A 17530-nucleotide genomic window follows, 5' to 3' on the forward strand; every position below is an offset into this window, starting at 1 on the left:
TGTATTTGTTTTTGTTTAATAAAAATAATACAAAAAGCACTTGAGTAACATAGTGAATGTAGTGTTTTGCTCCTTTCGTATATTGGTTAAATCGTTATCGATTAGACCTATTGTATATTGGTTAAATCGTTATTGATTAGTTTTTACTCTCATTAACAATGTCCACCTCCACAACACCCGTCACATTACACAGCTGTTTACACTGAAAACTAGCGATTATCTCCCTTCTTCCGGCCCTTCGGGGTTTCACCTGTATCGTCTCCCGAATTTCCTCATTAGGACCAATAGATTTTCTGTAATTAACACACGTCAATTTCTTTTATATCTTGAGCATGATCATTCACATTTTATTTTTACCAAAATAATTCCACATAATTCAAACTAAAGCCCCATAGGAAAGAGAAAGCTGCAAGTTTTATTTATTGTGCGAAACCTTATAATGGTAGTTGAGGAATTTTCAATCCTACGTGTCCTTCTACGGTGTATATCCGTTATGAAAAGCACGATATCATTATAATAACCTTTTGAAGTGTTCCCTGGGGATCCTTTTACTATTACCAACATAGAAATAACGATATTTCGCGTGGGCAATACAAAATTGCCAGGAAAAAAACGGAGAAAACTTACTTAATTTTGACGGATGATGGTTTTACCATTCCGGGTCCTTCCATACAAATCGACCCACCAGTTAGAGGAATAGACAATGGATTGACAAGCTTAACAATCACATCAAATGGTTTACCAACAACTGCGCTTCCCTCTGTCTGACAACACAGATCAAAAGCGATTATTACATTGTATGAGTATATATTGACATAAGATGTAATTTTCCATTAATTCAACACGACAATGTATACTTTCTAAACTGACGGTCATTTTGTTACCTACTTTAAGCTCTAGATTTGGCTGTTCCACTCGAAATATTTCCCGTTTGATGTATACTTGTTGAGTTTCTTTGACTGATGCCATGACATAAACAGAAATATGGCTATCTGCGTCGATAGAATTAAAATATTCTGTTGCCTTTAGACTAATGGACGATACAGAGTCTGAAACGATAAAAGAGGTATTTTATATACACAGAATATAAAAGTTCTCTATAAATTTTAGTGTAAGCTTCGCACTCTTTCACTGTAAGAAACAACTCGCTTTGTAGATGTATTCCCCTAGCAGATCTCTACAATGATTTATATGGGTAAAACACACCTTTATTTGGTTCCAGTACATTGGTAGAACTAGAATCTTTAAGGTCAGAGAGAGGCACAGCGGTGTATTTAGTACCAACGATAATCATATAGACTTCCACGATCCTCGGTTCCTCGCTGGTGTTCAGCATTTTAAGTTCTACGTCGATGTCTCCGGATTTTTGGACGTCGCCATTAAGACTGAACTTCACATCTGTGGCTGAGGGTTTCCTGATTTGAACGTCTGTGCGGCCACAGAATCGGTTGGCTTTCAAAATGACGTCTGCTTTCTCTATGGAATCTGTACAAGAATAAAAATGATAAATGCATGATTTATTCTTTGTCCGCCCGACTGTTTGACTCTACTACATGTGACTAGTCTTTATCCATTTGAATGTTTTATTCAGAAAAAAATCTGAATGTTTTGGGCTTTCGGTTTAAATAAATAAACGACTGGGTTTTATTGTGCAAAACTACTAAAGATTAACTCTTCAGTTTTATACTACATATACATGTAATCTAAATATTGACTTCAGTGTACATGCTAAGTTTCGGGAAAATCTATAGTCTGGCTATATTTAAGGGCCATCTCAAAATACAGGGGCGTCTCCATATGAGTGAAAAATTCTCGAGAGGGACGCTAAACAACATACACACAAACAAACAAAATACAGGTTTATTTATAATAGGATTGTATAGAGACATGCTATTTTTTGTACTTCGAAGCAAATTATAATAAGATGTGCATGTGAAACACTAATGCACCTGTATGGCAGCTCAAGACCAAGGTAATTTTTTTTTTTCAAAAGTAGGTCAAACGTCAAGAGTTCAAAAATGTTGATACCAAAAGAAAGGTTTTGTTACTAGGAATACACATCTGAAATATGGAAAATTCCTAACACCAACCATTCAGAAAATATGACCAAGTTTAAAGTTTTTCAAAAATAGGTCATACTCCAAGATCAAGGTCATGAAGAAAAATACATGTATCTTGGTACCAAAGGAAAGGTCACTTATCACCAGGAATACATAGTGAAATATGAAAGCCCTAATTATAAAGCTATCACCAAGCGTTCAAAAGTTAAAGACAAGGTTAAGTTTTTTTTCAAGTGTAGGTCAAGCTCAAAAGTCAAGGTAACCGATAAAAGTAATGTCAAGGTTTATTTTTGGTTAAATTCTGCAAAAGGAGGTCAATCTCCAACGTCAAATATGTTGGTACCCAAAGAAAGGTCTTGTCACAAGAAATATACACATGTGAAATATGAAAGCACTAGCACCAACCATTCGAAGGTTTTTGGCAAAGTAAAACTTTTTGCGGACAAACAGTTTAACAGACAGACTGACGGACGAACAGATCAAAAACAATATGCCATAAATCATCGATAAAAATACTACAATAGATTTTTGCTCAAATTGTATCAGTATTACTATATTATACATTATTTAAAAATACACAAAGGGGGCATTTTAAAATGTAAAAAAAAAGAAGAATATTTTTAAGGAGTATTCCTAAAGGTTATAGATTCTATAGATTCATACAGAAAATAAAAAAAAAAAAATATGTGAAATCTGCAAATTTCAATGCTTAAAATTAATTTTAAAAGCATATATTGTAATCCTTGTAAATACTGTAATCCTTCTAAAGAGCTTCCGTTTATCATAATGTTTATCATGATGTTCATCAACCTTTCAATTCAAAAAATAGTACAAATTTGTTGTTTAGACAAAGTTTTTTGATTTGAATTATTCATGATTTGTTCTGAAAAAGAAAATAAGTCGCTTCTTAGTACCAGTCAATGGATTATCCGTAAAATTTAATCAACTTGATCTACTAAATCAAAATGTTACCTGCATCATGTTTATATTTGGATGTGACGTCATCTCGAGATATGGTATTGACTGCTTTGGTACTCATGAACTTTCCAACTACGTCACAGTCTTTATACACGGGTTCCATATTACCGTCGGCGTCTACAGTCCAATACACGCGGTCCCCATTCACCTCCGCAAACAAGAAGTTGGTGTCGAAACCCAGATACAATTCTCCATTATGTATTGCCCGAACGGAACAGGGCCCACAAGTGAACACACCTTACAAGTTATAAGTAAAATAATATACGACTATCACAAACAAGAATAGTAAACTTAACTTATATAAAAAAATCCTTTTTCGACAGTTAATTTTTTTCATCTTCTCATCAAAACTGAATCTTGCAAATAAAAAAAATCAATTACTGTAAAATTTATTGATTTTAAAAAAGGAGCATCGTTTGTGATATTTATTTATTAAGAAGTGGGTTCAGAGTCTAATTCAAGGGATATTTCATAGGATTCCTTTCCCAGAGCGACTAATGTTAAGTGTATTTATATTGTTATAATGTAAAGCAACGAGATAATCTGTGTACATTTAAATCAATACAATGTTTGTTACTTGAGAATTTATTTAGAATACTTGCTGGAATGCAATGAATTATTGACAAATAATCCGGAATCTAGGAACGGAATTAACTGTCATAATCCCGTAAAAAGAAGACATGTTTAGTTAAAGTTTCAGAAATAATTTGATAAGCCACTCTTATCTGTCAGTCTTGGATTTGAATGGTTTACACAATCCAATTTTGATAGATTTACTAAGGAAAAGAAGAGACACAAAAGAACGATTGATTGCCGCCATAAAGAAAAAAAAAACCTGCCGAGATAATTCACTCATCCGGCGGTCCGATGGACAGACACACGAGAGTTGTTTTGGTGGAAACTTAAATGTCTAAATGATTGCTTTTGTCATTAAATGAGCTCAGACTCACTAAGACACCAAAAAGAAACGGTGGAAGCATGCACTTGCTTCAAACATGCAACCTTTGCTATCATATAAAGAAGTTTTTTTTCACAAATGTACATTTAGTGATAAATCCTTAAGTACAAATAAAACAATTGTTACCAACAGATGTCCTGTGTTTTACTCTGACATGGTGAGCCCCCCCCCCCCCCCCCCGAAAAAAAGAATAACCGTTCACATGAAACAATACCTTCGTAACACTCCTGTGGTGTTGAATCAAACGCTTGCCAACCATCGTATCCATCTGGAAGGTCTGGCCGCCGAAACCAGCTCTCATTCCAAACATGGAAATCCCTAAGAATGTATTAAACATATCAAACATGGAAATCCCTAAAAATGAATTAAACATCTCAAACATGGAAATCCCTATGAATGTATTAAACATATCAATCATGGAAATCTCTAAGAATGTATTAAACATATAAAACATGGAAATCCCTAAGAATGTATTTAACAAATTGAACATGGAAATCCCTAAGAATGTTTTTAACAAATTAAACATGGAAATCCCTATTAGAATGTATTAAACATATCAAACATGGAAATACCTAAGATTATAATAAACATATTAAACATGGAAATCCCTATGAATGTATTATACAAATCAAACATGGAAATCCCTATGAATGGTTCATACATATAAATCATGGAAATCCCTATCCCTTATGTATCTAACATATTAAATATTAAAAAATTCACAAGTACCGAAGATCAAGGCAACTAAAAGCACAAATCCATGTCCGGAGGTATACTGTATCACAAATTACGTCTAGATCGGGAAAGTTAGCTCAAGTATGCCAATAGCAAAATAGATGTTAAGAAATGTTTTTAAATCAAAGGTATTTATGAATTATGTGATTTTATATCATAACTGTGAACTTCAAAATGATTATCTATTGATAATCGAAATGGTATTTACTTATGAAGCACACTTAACCTTTAATTCTCTCACGTGGCAACTATAATGTTCTAAAATAACTCTGCTTTATTGTTAAAACATGATAGAAAAATGTTGAAAACATAACGAAATTATGTTTTTATGAACATATTTTGGAACGCACTTGAAAAATGTACTCTGCTCCATTGCTTTTTAATTAATAAACAAATAATTATGACGTCATAAAAACAATATCCTTAGAGAAAAGGATATTTGTTTGATATTTCATTTTGAAAAATGGAAGGTTAAAAAGGACAAAGAACAAAAAATAAATAAATTTGATATATACTAGTACTGTACTTGCCATTAACTTTTTATTTCACGATGATATCGAACTTATAAACGAATTATCAGAACGATATACATTTCAAAATATTGGATTCTTTTTTAAAATTGCGCAGTGCTTAAACCATTTTCAGTAAAAATATCTTGATTTAAATAATATTTATTGTTTAACATATCTTCTAGGTTATGTTTTAATAGACTTCACATTGTTGGACTTAACAACATAAATCAAAAGAGATTATAATTATGTCAGTTTAAAAGCAATAATTAACCAGATAGTATCATCCATCATTTTTCTAGGCCTCCCTTCCGGCGTCCAGAAGTTGTCGATTTGTATACTGTAATCACTATCGTGTGCAGACCGGAAATTAGTGACACATCTTGTCGGTATCCCAAGAGCTCTAAATACTGTAACAAAATACAAGGCTAATCAATGCAAACAAGGAAATGTGACACTATAATGGATAAACAGAACATCCCGAGTGATTTCTTTTAAAATAAAAATAATTGAACCAGGCCCTCTCAAATACCACACCCAAATACTGAATAAAGCGTCATATTCTCTTTTTTAAGAGCAAACATTAATGCTTAGCATTTGAAATACCTGTTGTTGCTATGGCAGAAAACGTCCAGCATTGTCCAAACTTAACCCCTTTCCTCTTTTTCAAAAATTCTTCTAAGATTGAAGCACTTCCATTCCATGCGTAGGGGGCTACGCCATCCTCGTATTTCCCGGACCAGTTTCCGACCAATACCCCGCCATCTCTCTCATTATTGTTAATCTAGTTTGGATCACAAGGCAATATCATACTATAATAGCATTATCTTAGTGTGTAGGAACTAAAATGTGTTGAAATAAAAAAAAAACCAGTTGTGATTGAGTTTGCGTAATTAATACTGATGATTTTTTTTTAACTCTTTGTCATCAAAAGGATTTCCCTCTTGTGTTTGTGACCACCAACTTGGCGTGGATTGTTTATACAGCTTTCTGTTCTTTTGCATTATTTTATGATATTTTCTTTGTAATATACCTTAGGGGGTGGCATAGTTCGATATCTAATATTGTTAGGAATGTATTAAACTTACCACTCGACTGAGAGCTTTGACTACCAAAAGTGGATTTCCTCTGGCAGGATCGCCGAGTTCAGATTTTTCCATCATCGATAGAGCAGCCATCAAACAAACATCATCAAACTAAAATTACAAGCGTAATTTTTATTCATCAATTTATTATGTATCATCATACCTTCACAATGTTGAATATCATAGATATGGCAGCACTAATGATATCAATTTAAAATTGTTTACGATTGTGAGTCTGTATTTTTTTTTTACTCAAAAGAATGCATGCGCCTGAGAAAGAAAAAGACATAGCAATCTCTACAAAGTCAATTGCAAATGTTCTTTACAACACATAATCATGATTGATTGATTGCATTTTGTTTAACGTCCCTCTCGAGAATTTTTCACTCATATGGAGACGCCACCACTTGCCGGTGGAAAGCTGCAAATTTTGTCCTATACTCGGCACTTACGGCCATTGAGCAGTGAGGGATCTTTTTCGTGCCAGCACCCACTGCGACACGGGACCTCGGTTTATACGGTCTCATCCGAAGGACCGGTCTCCACGTCCCACAGTGGGATTCGAACCCGCGACGTAAGGATCAACTCCTTACTTCGCGACTCTAGAGCAGACGCTCTAAGCACTGCGCCACGCAGGCGACCATAATCATGAAAATGAAGGATAGGGATCATCAGCATAACAAAATCAAAGGTAATTTATGTGTAACTGTCTTAGTTTAGCTAGAAAAAAAACTCCCATTTTGTCTCATTAAAACCGAAGCAATCTTCCTGTTGAGCAAAACAAAACAAAAAAAATTGTAAAACTAAAGTGTATCAAAAGAAAACATATGTTCACTGTAATATTAAACTGTAAGATACAATAAAACTAAAGTAGACCAAGTGAATATCGTTGATTTTAAACAAATTTTATACTGCTTAAATCGGAGAGAATAAACAGCAAAGGAATTTTCTCAAAGGTCTTGTCAAAAGATCTTACACATGCCTGACTTCAAACACATGATACATCATGATTCTTTTGATTTAAATGTTATTAAAATACATTTTAATCGGGTCAAAGATGTCAAGGTCAGTGATTCTGATGCTTTAAGGAAGGTCTTTCACCCCTCGCCAATCATTTAGAATACATTATAGATATTTAGAGATAAAAAGAATCATATGTTATGGTTCAAATCATACAAAGTATTCTTTCCCAAGTGGCTCAAAGGTCAAATTCTTGTTGTCAGTACCCTACAATGTAAAAAAAGAGATAGTGTGATAACACACATTCTTGGGTTCAATAACCCCTAGTATTTCTTTTGAGAGTCTTGTGAAAGCCACATATATTCCTGATATCAAATACATGTACATTCTTATGATTCAAATAAAATGGTAAAGATAACGAACAGTGATCAATCTCATATATCCAGAAAAAAATACGAATAAACACGGACCCGAGATACACCATAGGAGAGATATCGATTAAATGCCGAGAAGGAGTAAGCATCTCCTGTCGACGGGTCATACCAGCCGTAGGTCCTCTGTATTGGTCAGATAAACGGAGTAATCTACAGTCAAATTAGTATAAAATCAACGGCCTAAAAATAAGGTCAATCATAATACAACCCAACGATAGGTTGTATTTCCAAACAAGGTTTTATAATGACCATAGATTTTGCAAAATGATGACTTGAAAACCCTACCGGGGTATATCATCAACTCAGCCGTCAGTAGTCTACTTCGGTTTGAAAAATGATTGTACTCAGAACTTGTTCTTGCGTACCGAATCAGTTGGGAGTCTTAAAGATCATATAAAGATGATAGTAGAACATTACTACATAATAGGGAAAGTTGACACTGGAGCAGCAGAATTCACTTTCTGACGTAAAATTAAGTTGTTAGTTGTCTATTAACGTCTGTAGGTGATTAAAACATCCTTGTATAAAACAGATGTGGCAAACTCTGTGGTGTCTTTTATTTCGAGTTCAAAGGGATGTATGGTAAAATAGACAGACGGACAGACAAACAGACTGATAAACTCCAGGTAAAGTGTTCCCTATGTAAGTGCTGCTCGGTGCCCAAATCAAACAATCTGCTAGAACCAATATACAATTATATTTCATCACATAGCTTTTCCGTATCTTTTAAATTTGAACTGATCATGAAAGAAACTTGATGCAGCATGATGTTTACATCCACTGAATATTTTCTCATTATTTGGTTGCTGTTTATCTGAAGTAATAAACACAATTTACTTCTAAACTGTAAAGGTCTGATCTTTAAAGCCTTTAGTATGAAGATTTTTAAAAAGTGTCGAAGGTCAACTGCTTTACGGCTATTCCATCAAGATAACATTTAGAAGACACCACAGAGTGACACATCTGCTTCACATTTGGATATTTTAATAGAAAAAGTCGTTAATGTTAACCTAACAACAAACTTAGGATAAACGTGATGACTTCAACTTTTCTATCGTCAACTTCCCTTACTTGTGTAGCAATATACCCTTATCACTTGCATATGGGGCTTATGTCCCGCAGTTGATTCGATACGCAAGAGCAAGCTCTACGTTCGATCAATTTTAAAACGAGGCAAGCTATTACAAATTGATGAAACATGGATATCAACAGCCTCCATGGCACCTGAACCCGCCTCTGATGTTTTTGGAAATTCGTGTTTGCTCCCAATTTGTATTGTTTAAATGAACTATGAGCTCGAATACTGTTTGATATCTCCATCAATACCACATTTTTTTTTTTACATACGTTTACCGCACTTTACATGAAAAATTAAAGACAGATATAAATAAATGTATACTTAATAATAAAGTAACTCTGTTTATACGGGTATTAAGCAGATAATGTATTTTTTCTGGAATGTTATATCGTTAACCCTTGTATGAACAAACATTTTTTTTAAATATGTTAATCTTATACATCTGTGTTTTTACGAGAATAAGTAAGGGTGAGCAGGTTTTGGGAAGAGGGCATTTATTGTCAATGAAAATACTAAAAATGACGATGTTATTGTTCTAATTGCACTACACCTATTTAAGTAATATGCAAAAATATTCCAACAGATATTTTTTACTGCATTTTACATATGAATTAAAAGAAACATACATGTATTGCGCTATATAAATGTAAATCTTATTTACATTTTCAATATGGCTGTAATACTGCCGACTCGGCGTTAAAAATATAAATAATCAACATATCTTATACACAAAAATACAGTAAGCAAGATCAAGTCCGGTGGGGATAATAAATCTACAGATGATTAAAAAAACTGGTGCAATGACGAAGTTATTTACTCTTCTGGATGAATTCAAAAGAATTTGTTGTACGTAAATACATGTATAATTTATAAATTAAATGTAAGACATAATATTTATTTCATTTTTTTTTCTTCTAAATAGGAAAAAAATAAACAAGCATTCTGAGAGTATTGCATTAGCAATACTAGTCCCCTACCGGCAAGTGTAATCTGGTTCCCGTTAAGAATTGAAAATGCCATAATTCCGTCAAAAATTAATGAAGCGGGACGAAATGCAAACTTGATCTATAACTAATCCAGGTAAAGTCACATACCAAAAATCAGCTCAATATCTACAAGCGTTTAGAAGAAAATTGCAGAAAACCCGTAAAAATTGAAAAGGCCGTAATTCCGTCAAAAATCAATGAAGCGGAACAAAATGCAAACTTGATCTGTAACTCATCAAGATACACTCACATACCAAAAATCAGCTCAATATCTGCAAGCGTTTAGGAAAAAAGTGCGGAAAACCAAGTGGGACAGACTGAGAGACAGACAGACAGAGGGACAGACAGACAGACAGACAGACAGACGGACAGACTCAGAGGAAACCTATAGTCCCCTCCGGTTTCACCGGTAGGGGACTAATAAAAGGAAAAAAAGTAATGATAAATGTGTATTTGTTGACCTGAGCAAAATTCCAAGGCCGAACACAGAATTTGCCGACGGTTCCCATCCAGATTCGCCCCGTCTCATTCAGGACATATTCTTCTCTGTGAGTCTCTTCTTCCAAATAGACCGAGTCCGCTGAAAAACCGAGATTTAACGTTTATTAAGAAAGATTTGTTGAAACATAAAACACATGCTCGTAGTATCAAGAGGAGGGGGTATGAAATATTCATTGAAAGGCTGGTTACCCCCTCCCTTTTTGTAGTAATGTCAACTCTTCCAGTGCTAATGCTTTCAAATTTTTTGTCGGAATAGCTGGAACCTACCCCCAACTCCCCTTTTTAGAAACAGGATTTTTGAGTTTGGACAATTTTCCCATTTTGGCATTTTTTTACAGGTACATGTAAATTATCAATCATTTTTCAGGTATTTTCAGGTGAGTTATCAATTATTTTTCTGTTTGACCCCCCTTCCCCTCCCCACATACACTTTCAGAAACAATGTTATGTGTCTCTAATACAAGTAAATATTTATCAATAAAGTGAGTCCATTAAAAACGAAAATAATCTGACATGGAAAAAATCACGTAGGCACTTTCTTACAAAAACCAGGGCATAAAGTCACTGTTATGATAGGGATAGATTAAGTCTGTTGCAAACTGAAGTATAAATTATTCCTCAGTGGTTAAACAGAGATAGGCTTCAAGAACAAAAGTCTGCCAAAGCAATCACTTTGGGTAATATTCCAGTCGACATCAGAATTAATACATTTAACATTTAGACAAAACAAATAAAGCACGTGTACTCTACGGATTCCAAAGACTGTCCACATATCAGTTAGCGTGTTTGCATTTCGATTACCACCCCGGGCAATCTATTTAGAAATAATTACTGAATTGCCTACAGGTTGCAAACCTTAAATTGGTGAATTTTGAGGATTTGATAGTTATGTATAACAAACGACATCAAGTTATTTGACAATTTCAGAATTTGAAAAAACAGAAGAAACTAAATTGTGTAATAATCAGGATCCCTTAAAAGTGCAACTTTGGTCTTGTAAATACAATTTTTTGAAATAAATTTTAACTGTTAAATTATTGAAATGCTTTATGATAAAATGTAATTTAATCAATTTAACTTGAGATAATTATCAAATCTTGTTAAGTGGGAAGCGCACATTAGTTTTGGATATCACTAGATGTTTCTGTAGTTTGAGTGTTTCTTTTCTCTACAGAATGAGTGTTTCTTTAATCTATAGTTTCTTAACTCTCTAGTGTGAGTGTTTCTTTACTCTATATTTTTTTCTTTCCTCTACATTAAGAGTGTTTCTTTACTCTATAGTGTGAGTGTTACTTTACTGTAAAGTATGAGTTTTTTTCTTTACTCTGTAGTGTGAGTGTTACTTTACTGTAAAGTATGAGTTTTTTCTTTACTCTATAGTGTGAGTGTTACTTTACTGTAAAGTATGAGTTTTTTCTTTACTCTACAGTAATTTCTTCTATAGTGAGTGTTTCTTTTCTTTATAGTTTTACTCTATATTGTGAGTGTTTCTTTACTCTATAGTGTGAGTGTTTCTTTACTCTATATTTTTTTCTTTCCTCTACATTAAGAGTGTTTCTTTATTCTATAGTGCGAGTGTTACTTTACTCTATAGTATGAGTTTTTTTTTTTCTTTACTCTACAGTAATTTCTTTATTCTATAGTGAGTGTTTCTTTTCTTTATGGTTTTTCTTCACTCTATAGTGTGAGCGTTTCTTTACTCTATAGTTTTTTCTTTACTCTATTGTGTGAACGTTTCTTCACTCCATAGTTTTTCTTTATTCTATAGTGTGAGTGCTTCTTTATTCAAAATTTTTTCTTTACTTTATAGCATAAGTATTTCTTCACTCTAAAGTTTTTTTCTTTACTCTACAGTGTGAGTGTTACCTTACTCTATAGTTTTTTTCCTTTATTCTATAGTGTGAATGTTTCTTTATTCTATAGTATGAGTATTTCTCTACTCTATAATTTTTTTCTCTTTACTCTATAGTATGAGTGTTTCTTTACTCTATAGTTTTTCTTTACTCTATAGTATGAGTGTTTCTTTACTCTATAGTTTTTTTTACTCTATAGTATGAGTGTTACCTTACTCTATAGTTTTTTTTTTCTTTATTCTATATTGTTATGTTTCTTTATTCTATAGTATGAGTATTTCTTTACTCTATATTGTGAATGTTTCTTTATAGTATGAGTGTTTCTCTACTCTATAGTTTTTCTTTACGCTATAGTATATGTTACGTTATACTTTGAATGCTTCTGTACTCTGTAGTATTGAGTTTTTCTTTACTCTCTATATAGTACCTTTCTTTACAGCGTGAGTGTTTCTTTACTCTAACTAGTTTGAGTGTTTCTTTACTCTACAGTACTCATAGTCACTATGAGTGTTTCTTTACTCTTTAGTTTGAGTTTTCCTTCACTCTTTAGTTTGAGTGTTCCTTTACTCTTTAGTTTCTATGTTTCTTTACACTTCAGAGTGTTTCTTTGTATAACTTTTCATAACTATGTTTGAATTTTTCTCAAAAGATCTGTGGAGTTTCAAATCGAATATGCTGGCCATTAGTAAGCAGCCGTGGGAAGAGGAGGGAGACTGATGTGTGCAATTGAACGTGGACACAAATGGAATATATGCCTAACAGTTATTTCCATTCATATGTCGACACGATATATCCCAGTGAGCTTCAAATAAAAGATACCACAGAGTTTGACACATCTGTTTCATATTTGGATATTGTACTAAAAAAGGACGTTAATGGTAATCTAACAACAAAACTTTATAATAAACGTGATAACTTTAGCTTCGCAATCGTCAGCTTCCCTCAGTTGATTCGATACACAAGAGCATGCTCTACGTATGAACAGTTTCTAAAACGAGGTAAGCTATTGAGCAACAAGTTGATGGAACAAGAATATCAACAGTCTCGTTTAAAGTCATTATTTCGCAAGTTCTATGGTCAATTAATACAATGACCTTGTCAGCAAAAAGAAAATCTATCATTAAGTCATATGCTGACTGACGTTTTTTATTCTAATTTATAAGTCTTTATTTACACACTGAATTGTCGAAGGATATTTCCGTTATTTACCGGTCATGACAAGGAGCACACGGCGGGTTTGACCGGTCGGCAGGAGATGCTCACTCCTCCATGGCACCTGATCCAACCTCTGATGCTTTTAGAGGTCCATTTTAGCTCTGCTTCAAATTTGTATTGTTTCAGTGAACTTTTGGGCTTGATTACTGTCCGTTATCTTCATATTTCAAGCATTATAATGTAGAACTTTTTTCCGAGATATTTTCGATAGAGCATGAATATTAATACAATTATTGCACTAACTTCACGTTTTAAAGAAAAGATTAAATTTTTCAAAATGCATTGATCCAAATCTAGAAAAGAGTCTCGACTACTTACATACTTGTTCTAGTATTTGTATGAAAGAAATTTGTAAATACATTCTTATTAATTATATCTTATATCTTTTATTCCCGATTTGTATTCTTTTAATAGACTTTGAACTTGAATACTGCTCGTTATCTCCGTATTTTCTGGATTCATTTATCACTTTATTGACTCAAACTGAATTCAATTGAAAAATATTTTGAAAGTAACGATATCATTTTCGAGCAAAATAGAACGTAATGTATGAAAATGCATGAATTCAGACTTCGCATTCCATAACCGTGTAATGCATATGATACTTGTATCGATTTTTTTTCCTTTTTGCATTAATTTTTTATAAGACATTTTATATGTGTATTTACACATTACGATAAGATAATTACAAAAAAAAATATATTCCAACATGATAAAATGATTGAAACTCTATCAGAGAACTACTAGTTTTTAGATGTTCACCAAACTATCTGTCAACTGCATCAAGTTGTATGTTGTATGTCAAAATATTCAATTTGCATATCAACATGCTTTAGTTGCATGTTATATTTAATGTTGAGGTAATTAAGTTATATGATACCACAACTAAGGTGCATTTTGCTAAAAGGATGTCACATCTGGGCACACCTTTTCCTTTAAAAATAATTACATTTTATGTAATGTTATATTGCATGTAATACAACTGTTTGGCATGTCAACTTAAATTGCAAGTTGGCATTTTTATCTTCCATGTTAACACAATTCAAATGTCCTGTATATTTTTGCCATTATATGCTGTCGTATTTTCTACATTTTAAAATGACATGCATGCAAGATAAATACGTAAACAATCAAATTGTTCTTAAAGCGCATGATAATTATTTTAACACGCAAAATAACGTTATAATTATTATTCTTTGAAAAAGGACAAATTTGACCCAGATCTGTTTCATTTTATTTGCACTGTTGAACAAATACATTGAATATTGACATAATTATACTAATCCACGGATAATAAATTAAATGGGCAGAAATAGACCACTATAAAAACCAAACTTATTCATGTTATGATTTTATACAGAATGTCGAGCTTTTAACTACTATGAAAGTTAAATTTCTTTATTGTTCAGGTACAGATATTTGTATAGGTGACATTTTAGTCTAAAAGTAAATTTTCATTAATGAGAATATATTTTTTGCTTTGAAATTTAATACTGAAAAGCAATATGAATAATTTTATCAAAAGTTGTTTTTATTTTAAGAATATATTTACAAATTTCTTCCTACAAATACTAGAACAAGTTTTTGAAAAAGTATGTAAGTGGTGGAGACTCTTTTCTAGATTTGAAACAATACATTGTGAAAAAAATTATCTTTTCTTTAAAACATGAAGTTAGTGCAATAATTGTATTAACATTCATGCTCTATCGAAAATATCTCGGAAAAAAGTTCTACGGTATTAGCTTGAAATATGAAGATAACGGACAGTAATCAAGTCCAAAAGTTCACTGAATGATCAGATGGAATATATTTTGAAAAAGGTTAAAATACCATAGCTTTATATGGAAATGAACCATTACCTTCACACCACGGATTGAATATGATGAACACATCATCTGGGTGGCAGTGACGACATTTTTGTGGAGTACCATCTTTTGGGCGGTGGACGGTGTCAACAAATAGCTGGTACTTGCCGACTATGGAACTGGCTGATGTACATACTTTGATATTGACTTTCTTTTCATCTATTCCAGTAATCTGATATCCCCAGGTTCCTGGTTGTAGTTCCCGCACCTTATGGACGGATATTACGGTTCCTTTGCTTTGTATTGGCTTTCGACCTGGTAGAAGAAAAAGGTACATACAGCCATATTGTCTTTCTTAACAGAGTGAAACATTCATTCTACCAATTCATATCAACTTTCGTTTTTCCAAGTGATAAAAAGCTGGAAATCCTGTGCTATGCGTAGGAAAATCAAATAAAAAAATATCTAAATTAAATAAAAAGAGTATCGTCTCTTTAAACTTGCAGCGATAAAAAATAATAAAACTGAATGACAAAATGAAAACCATATGAAATAGCCACACATCCTTTCTTTGGAGAGGACTGTATGTTGTTTATTTTGCCATTCAGATCTAGCTCTCTTGTTAAAAATGTAAACTAGTAAAAGAGTTTTAAGTGAAGCAAAAATTCAAACTTTTACGAGCAATCTTAAAACTACGTTACAATCTCTTCGGTTACCCAAATATTGGAACAAACACACAATGCATTTATTAAATGTATTTATAAACGCAGCTGACCTGTGACAAACTGTAGAGTTATAGTGTCGTCCTGCTCTGAGAAGACCCTATCAAAGAGGATACTCATGTCAAATGTCTGGCCTCTCCTCAAAATCAAGTTGGGAATCTCGTAAGAGCTTGTCCGGTGTGCCTCCCGGTTCAGAGTACGCTGAAGGTCCAGGCATTTTGGCTTCAAAAGGATCTCTAGAATATAGAGATACGTTTTTAAAAAAAAATTAAAAAGTAAAGTTTGTTTTACCTGTTTAAGTTTATTTCCCATTGCCAAACATGCTTTTAACGAAGATATTTTGTAGGCAATCATAGGGTCATTAGCTATTAATAAAGACAATAGTTTCAAATTGTATTCAATAAAATGACTTTTATAAAGTATAACGTTTTTAACTGGATTTAAATACTTATTTTAATTTTCTATAATTGCAACTATTTTTGATAGTTTATCATGCCATCTGTTCAAGAAATTTATTCCTTTTTTGCCAAAATAAAACGAACTACATTTATGTCATTTTCCTCATGAGAGACAAACTAGAACATATTATTGCAAATTTGAGGTCTGATTGGTTGGCGCCCTTTCTTTATCTACACATCTGAGCCGTGACCTAATTTATATTGCTGAACTATAAGGATTTTTTTGTTATTCAGATACTGATAACATATTATGTCACAACATTATTCTTCGTTATAAAAATAAATCAATACAATTATACTGTAATAAATATTTTTTATTAAAACTATTTTTGGTCTAAATAGAAGAATGCATAATTATATATTTCAATTTTATACCTTAAGTTTTGTTTTTTTTTTAAGATTTCAATGTTACTTGAAATGTTAAGTACTGAATGTAATTTTTCTTGAAAATAACAAATTTCAATGGAAGTGCAATAAAGGTACATGTATTTATTTTTTCATGCACACAATACACATTATATATATGAAAGTCTGTAATTACGGTATAGTCTAAAATTAGTCTGTTCTTCATATGCTTAATAATGTCCGCCGCTAATTGATGGTTAATTTTAAATACAGGAAATCAGGTAGCAAAATGAAGTAATTGTTATAAAATCACTGATTTACGTGGAATTGACATCGCTATAAATCAATTGTCGATTTTTCTGTTGGAGTTAACCTTTCATTTCGTGATTCCAGTCTTCAGGAAGAAAGAAAATTCTAAATGAACAGAAAGCACTTTGTATTCCCTATCAAAAGGCAATCTATACTGTTTTAAAACATTCTGTGGTAAGGTTTATCGCTTCTTTCTTCTTTGTATCGAAATCGAAGCCGATATTCCCTTCTAACAAGATGCAGCAAAAGATCTATGTCATTTTCCAACATTGCATGTATAATTGCATCGTATTTCATCTCCCTTTTCCAAATTGATGTCTGATATCAAATGCTAAACACTGTAAAATGGCCTTTTTATGCTTCTGTGACTCGATAAGATTCTGGTGAGATTTGGTGCGACATGACGTCATTACTTTTTTCCTTAGTCTCACTTTTCCTTAGAAGTATTGAATGTAATTTTATTGTTTCAGACCACTGAATGGTTCACAACTGGAATGTGGAATGGGTAACTGGGATGTTTTATGATCGAGTTAAATTGG

At 32.7% G+C, this 17530-nt stretch overlaps 1 protein-coding gene across 3 annotated transcripts in view; it reads right to left on the reverse strand.

Moving 5' to 3' along the window:
* Positions 1-17530, reverse strand: part of LOC133172275 (protein-glutamine gamma-glutamyltransferase K-like) — a 57211-nt gene continuing 39681 nt past the window's right edge. For all 3 annotated transcript variants that reach the window (XM_061307131.1, XM_061307130.1, XM_061307132.1), the window contains 12 exons: positions 15933-16115; positions 15212-15472; positions 10245-10363; positions 6329-6436; positions 5847-6024; positions 5515-5650; positions 4211-4314; positions 3033-3275; positions 1207-1485; positions 889-1049; positions 628-764; positions 1-293 (listed from right to left, as the gene is read on the reverse strand). In XM_061307131.1, coding sequence (XP_061163115.1) covers positions 137-293; positions 628-764; positions 889-1049; positions 1207-1485; positions 3033-3275; positions 4211-4314; positions 5515-5650; positions 5847-6024; positions 6329-6436; positions 10245-10363; positions 15212-15472; positions 15933-16115 — 2066 coding nt within the window. In that variant the 3' untranslated portion in view covers positions 1-136. The remainder of the gene's footprint in view (positions 294-627; positions 765-888; positions 1050-1206; positions 1486-3032; positions 3276-4210; positions 4315-5514; positions 5651-5846; positions 6025-6328; positions 6437-10244; positions 10364-15211; positions 15473-15932; positions 16116-17530) is intronic.

This window comes from Saccostrea echinata, unplaced genomic scaffold (assembly GCF_033153115.1).
Source record: "Saccostrea echinata isolate AGI-Se365-2 ecotype Australia unplaced genomic scaffold, CSIRO_AGI_Sech_v1 ptg000054l, whole genome shotgun sequence".
In the NCBI taxonomy this organism is placed as follows: Eukaryota; Metazoa; Mollusca; class Bivalvia; order Ostreida; family Ostreidae; genus Saccostrea; species Saccostrea echinata.